Here is a 6,292-nt window from a genome sequence, read left to right as displayed (position 1 = left end):
CTTGACTTAATGATGAGACATACACGGTCATGTGTTTTAATGAAATCTGGCACTGATCAAACTATGAATTCACGGTTGGTGGACTCTACTGTACCTTATCTGCAGGACTGAGACCATTCTAAATAAAACTTGGCTTCACTTCGGAGGATAAAGGTAGGCGAGTCATGTCAGGGTGTGAGAGGAGTCAGCCAAGTGAAACACACAATGAAACCACACCAGGGACGTCGTTAGGCTTATTTTGATGGGGCTGAAGCCACCCTAAGATGATCAAAAGCCCCCCTAAAAAACATAGTAATAATATGCGTCCAAATTCACGTCCATTATTCTCTGTTGAATTGCTCATGGCAGGGCTGCCAACTTCTCAAAAAACCTTGAAGTGAGATTTGGTGGGGCCAACAAAAATTGCTGCGGAAATTTTTGTTTGGCTCATTCAGCATTATTACCATACAGTAAAAAAAAAAACGTACATCAGTGGTTCTCAGGTGTAGGGACCAGGGTCCCAGAGTTTAATTAACATTGGTATCAAAGGGATCTACTACTAGGACCTCGGCCTGAACAATAAGTGGTATGTACTTGTTCATGAAGTAGATAGACACAAGGGTCTTGCCGCTGGAATAGCAGGTTGAAATGTGTGAATGTCATCAGTGTAGACTGGTAGAATAAGAGATGGATCTCGGTCATTGGGTCCTGGAAAGATTCACGCAGCCGGGCACACCTGGCTTGCTTCTCATCTGTGGAGTTAAAGAACAGGAACAGCAAAACAAATAAATAATCAGTTTGAAACGGTCATCTTCCTATATCATATATCATTCATCAAATAGTCAAAATAATCTAAACTAGACTTATACTTACGGATGCTTTCAAAATAACGAGTGCATTATAGAGACGTAGATTCCGATTGACCACCATCTCCAAACTAAGCCATCTTGTGCTCACATGCAGCAGTGTCTCCATGTAGCTTGTGTCACAAAACGTACAGAATTCTGTGATGAAAAATGTAGATTACAGCAAATAAGCAGTTCAATGATGTAAGAAAAAATTAATTTATTATTAATAAAAAAAAAAAAAATGTATCAATATATCTGTATGTAAACTATATCTTGAAAAATTAAATGGGTGAATTACCATCCAATATGTTCTTACGCTTGGTGCTAGCCTTATACCAAAAGCCCACATCTACTGCCAGGTCCTCAACATCGAACCCTGTGATCTGGAAGAATGTATTTTCTTTTTAAAGAAGGAATTGCTAATGCAAATGGGACAGGTTTCCTATGGAATACCAACTTAACATTTTCTTTCCTGTAAAAGTCTGTGACATTATGTGGTTTCTTATTTGAGCTTGAACTACATCATCTTTATAATGCTATGACTAGACTAATTTAGCAATTTACCTCACCATACACGGCACCAGCAGCAGAGGCATTGTTGTGCACTATATGGCATGGGCAACCTAGGATGAACACTGAAGGGTTTTCTTTCAGCACCCTCGACTTGATAGAGTTCCTGTCTCCCATATTGACGCTGGCATTGTCAACAGAAAGAGCAATGCAATTCTGCCAAGGTATACTGTGCCCTTTCAACACAGAGTCCATCTTGCTGAATATGGCTTCCGCAGTGCCACAGTCTTCTCCACTTGTTATTCCCATATCCAAAAAATCTATGGGCAACCCCATTGGTCTCCCAGATTTTGACAGTCAAAGGGTTAATCTTTGCCTTTCCTTAAGAAAAAGCCACAAGTCAGTAAACAGTAGAGCAGTAGTTCAAGCAATGCACAACTTGTCATTTTCTATACCTATTCTATGTTGGATTGATTAGATGTTGGATTCAAGCACCATGTAAAAGCCTAATGGGAGAGGGAAAATTATATAAAAAAGGTCACCTGTATGGAACCATCTGTTGACAGACTGAATGGATTACTCTGGATTACTAGTGTTGCTCACTATCGTGTTCAGTAAATAAGGACTTATTGCCTTGTTGATGATGGCTGTTGTCTTTGTTCTAGCAGAACAATACTTCTTGGCAATTTTAGAGTCTGGAAAGCATTCTTTAAATAGTGGGCTGAGGTGGTCTGTAAAGGCTATAGGAACATTGTGGCTGACCAGGCTGCCACTTTGACCTCTGCCCTTCTAGCCTGTAAAAAAAAATGTTTACATCTGAAGTAGATTATGTGCAAATGCATAGCCAAAGCACACATATAAAGAGATTGGATTCAAATTTTCACCTGAGTGTCCAGATTCATCTCTTCAGCCCTCGAACAAACAAATCTATTTTGTTGGTACCATCAAGGATTTTTTGTTTTTTGATGCGACTCTCTCTGTTGATATGCCTCTGAACATCTAACCTGCCTTGATGCCTGCATTCTAACTCATGCCGGCAGACAAAAGTGAAACACAGTTGTTTAGTGAAAGGCCACTCTTTAGTCCAGGCGCTGTTAAATTTGGAATTGTAAGCAGCGGCCCCTGATTTTGCCTTTTTCTTCTGCCTGACTGTGGGCTCTGTGCTTGTATCTTTCTCCTCCTCCACCAGCACCTCATTCTCCTCCTCCACCAGCACCTCATCATCATCATCATCATCTTTCTCCACTCTTTCCTCTATCTAAAAGGTAGGCTGTGTTTAAAAAAAAAAAAAAAAAAAACCTGCGGCCTTATTGACAAGGTAGCCTAATCATAATGACATCTCCATTAAAATTACATGTAGGTCTAGACCTGTGCTAACATTGGTGAGAGTTGTTAGGCATCAGGTGGAGGGGACACTGTCCATCTTTTAATGAAAGGTAGCCTAGTTTAACATTTTCCTTTTTGCTAACAAACAACTGAACATAAATCATTACGTGACTAGCTTACCTGCTGAAGCTCTGATTGATTCTTCTCCTCTCCATGTCCATCATCCTTTTTTCTTTTGAAATATTTCAGCAAGCTCATCTAACAAAACGTAATTTGCAATGAGCATTTTAGTTAGCAATTAAGCCTACCTAGCCCTCATAACGCACGCGAGACAACGTTTGTAACTAATTTAGTTTAACTCTGTACACAGTTAGACAAGGTTAAGTCTGTAGTGACAAAGCACACAATTGTATTCAACAGGTTATACGATTTCTTAGACTATTTTATCTGCTTACCTTGACTGATTCTCATCCAAACTTCCGAACGCGCATCAATTGTCTTCAGTTCCGCCCGAACTCTCTGAACGTTTCACACGCAACTGTGACGTACCAGGTGCATAGTTTTCAGCGAGTCGACGATCAGAGAATACAGGTGCATGGTTTTCAGCGAATCAACGATCAGAGAATACTGCCGTTATCACGTTGTAGGCAGATATTACAGCTGCTAATCATCAACAGAAATGAACAGGAGATTTTTTTTTTTTTTGGCGTGACATTTCGTGCGTGTGCGTGACAGCGTGACATTGATAGTGAAAGCGTGAGTGTCACGCCAGGAGTGTGAGAGTTGGCAACCCTGATTTAGCCTATTTGCGGCCCGTCATGTAGACCTAGGCTTAGCCTATAAATGCAGTTGCATCCATTTGGATTGGGGGGTGACAGGTCAATCATTTTGGCCTCTTCATGACAGGTTCAGTGTGTGTTACGATCGCGCCCCCCTGCCCCACCCCTCAAGTGGATTTGTCCAAGCAGCCGCTTGGTTTGTGGGAAAATATAGCCTACGAGTCCATCCATGCATGGTAGCCTAACTGGTGAAATACAGTATTAACCTAAGTATGTCATCATATGGCCAACTATAAAGATGTAATCTGCCTGTTCCCAGGGATGGGTAGTATTTCTGAAACATGTAATATGTGTTTCAAATCCAAAATAGTATTTTGTCATTTGTATTTTATTGGGTTGAAGGAAATGGCTCTGTATTTTGTATCAAAATACTTTATTGGTGTGTATTTTTGTATTTTAAAAATACTGCAAAATACTAAATGTAAAAAACACAAAAAAAGTAGATAGGCCTACTACACACAGGTGTAATGAATAATTGGTAATTAGGCAACAATGTTTTATGTTTATCGCAATCAGCTAATGTGAGAACAGCTGTGTTCAACAACACTTACAGCTTTTCAGTGACGGCTATTGCTGAAGCATCAGCCCTGGTCTGAAGCACTGGTGTGAAGTGGTACACAAGTAAAGATGAGCAAGTTGACCTGTGCAAGTTCACATAAGGACACTGACAAAGGCAACCATGTCATTGTCTCCATGCCAATCTTTAACAGAAAAATGTCAGATATCTCAACCACAATGACATCAATAGATGGTAAGGTGTTGAGTGTGTTTGAATTCCCTTCCTTGTAGCATCCTTTTCTGTATTCCACAGTGGGGAGTTCACCTTGTTTAATTAAATAACAATTATATTTCCTTATTAGCTGCATACTTGGAGGTTGGAGATATTAAGGCATGTCAAGTCTCTCACATACTGGAACTTCAAGATACATAGCCGTATGATTTTCTTATTCAGTTCTGCACTGGACTTGAACACTGTTTGGCACAGATACACAATTATGATTTTGCTCTGCTTGACTAAATGAAAAATATAGACTACTGAACATGCATGGAGATCGTCATAGTCAGGGTGCGATTTGTAGGGGGGGATGGGTAGGATTTCCCAGGGGCGGACCTGGACACTTTGAGAGGCCCAAGGCAAAAGATCCCGAGGCCCCTCCACACTTTTTTCTGTAATAATGGGACGCTGAGGCATACTCAAATACAACAAATATTTATCGCCATAGATGACCATCAAAAAACATTAGTAAAAACCTTTGAAAGTATTACAATTATGAATGGTCTGTGTGTGTGTGAGAGAGAGAGAGAGAGAGATGAGAGAGAGTAGGCTATGGGTTTGGGGTCTCTGTGTGTGAATAATACTCTTTGTAGCTATGTAGGCTATGAGAGTCTGTCTGTGTAGGCTATATGTAAAAGAGAGGGGGAGAGAGAGAGAGTGAGTGTGTGCGTGCGAACTGAGGTGTTCGATCTTCCAAAAAGCCGACATCCAAAACAATAAACAGCGTCTGCACTGACCGAATAAACTAGCCATTTTCTGTTTATTTTTTCTCCATTTTTCATGGTCATGTAATAATGTTCAACCGTGAATCTTCTGGGTGGTTTATCTGCATTTTGGGGAATTCAAAGTTCTTCATTTGCACAGGGCCTTTTTTTTTAAACGATTTCAACTCGCTCTGCATCTCTTAGGCTACGGTGTCTGGCCATAACGCAGGGTCGTCACTGATAACTGTAGCCTAGTGCTAACTATTGTGTTAGGGCTACTCACGTACTGGTTTCGTTTGCACCCAAAGCTTCTGCTACTGAAATGGTGTCCGTAGCAGCACCAACAGCACCAGTGCGGACTTCGGCAGTGGCAGTGATCTTGTCCCTCACGACTGTTTCACTTAGATCAACATAATCATCATCATCATCGAAGAATATGTAGTACAAGTACTATCCAAAATAGCCTACTTTCTTTCCGTGGAAGGCCTATTTCTGCTTCAATTTGTGCAAAACTATGGCCTGCATCGCTTCCGCGTCATTACAAATGCACGTATTTGTGTTTCTCGCGTGTAATACAAGTATTTCCTGAAAACTTTGCGCAGCGATTTTGGGTTTGAATCAAGCTCTGGATGTCTAGCACATAGTGGAGCAGAGTAGGCTACAAATGAGATTTGTCACCGTACTTGGATCTATCGTCTATTTTAATCAGTATCGTTGTTTGTCGCAATTAAAGATAGCCTCAAGGGCCGAATTACATTATTATATTGACATACGTCGCGGGCCGGAATTGGGCCGGACGCGGGCCGGGTGTTTGAGACCCCTGCTTTAGGGCCTAGGCTATGCCTACTTGCTCATGATTTGCAGGTAGCAACTTTTAAATGAGGACATTATGGTAATAAAAAATATCTGAAGAATTATGGCAGTAACAGTGGCGCAAAAAGTGGGTATGCGCTATATGCGGCGCATAGGTGCGCCAAAGCGATGGTAAAAAAAAAAATAATAATAATATATTTGGTATTTTCTATATGTAGCTACTGCTGTCCGTTTCTAAATCATTTCAACATTTTCTCAATGTTCTATAACATTTTAGAGGACTAACAAGCTAGAGTAGGCGCCCTATCTCATAAGATTCCATCATAGAATTTTGACATAGAAGAGGGAGTGGGGGCGCCGTGAGCGCTGGGCGAGCAGATAGGCCTAAGAGTAGTGAGTTGCCGTCTATGGAAAAAGATGGATACAGCAAAAAAAGCTGTTGACGACAAAAAAAAGAAAAAGAAAGAGGGAAAAGGAGATGGCATGTCAAGGGATGCA

General features: G+C 40.9%; 1 protein-coding gene across 5 annotated transcripts; it reads right to left on the bottom strand.

The window, feature by feature from the left end:
- Window positions 1-485: 485 nt before the first annotated feature.
- Window positions 486-3,452, bottom strand: LOC121692900 (protein FAM200A-like). 5 transcript variants are annotated; one of them, XR_006025368.1, is made up of 8 exons: window positions 3,119-3,452; window positions 2,844-2,921; window positions 2,222-2,607; window positions 1,880-2,131; window positions 1,392-1,718; window positions 1,126-1,210; window positions 853-983; window positions 486-731 (listed from the first exon to the last, which is right to left on the bottom strand). XR_006025368.1 is itself a non-coding variant. In XM_042071926.1 (6 exons), exons 3-6 carry the CDS (start codon window positions 1,671-1,673, stop codon window positions 678-680), a joined length of 552 nt encoding a protein of 183 aa, XP_041927860.1. In that variant the 5' UTR covers window positions 1,674-1,718; window positions 2,844-2,921; window positions 3,119-3,451; the 3' UTR covers window positions 486-677. The 5 variants fall into 5 exon arrangements, 1 of the variants encoding a protein (XP_041927860.1); XR_006025369.1 differs by having other exon boundaries at window positions 1,397-1,718; window positions 3,119-3,451; XR_006025371.1 differs by having other exon boundaries at window positions 487-731; window positions 2,222-2,360; window positions 3,119-3,451.
- Window positions 3,453-6,292: the final 2,840 nt, after the last annotated feature.

This window comes from Alosa sapidissima, chromosome 19 (genome assembly GCF_018492685.1).
Source record: "Alosa sapidissima isolate fAloSap1 chromosome 19, fAloSap1.pri, whole genome shotgun sequence".
Taxonomy (NCBI): domain Eukaryota; kingdom Metazoa; phylum Chordata; class Actinopteri; order Clupeiformes; family Clupeidae; genus Alosa; species Alosa sapidissima.
Note: the sequence above shows the minus strand (reverse complement) of the source record. Positions and strands in the feature narration are given on the sequence as shown.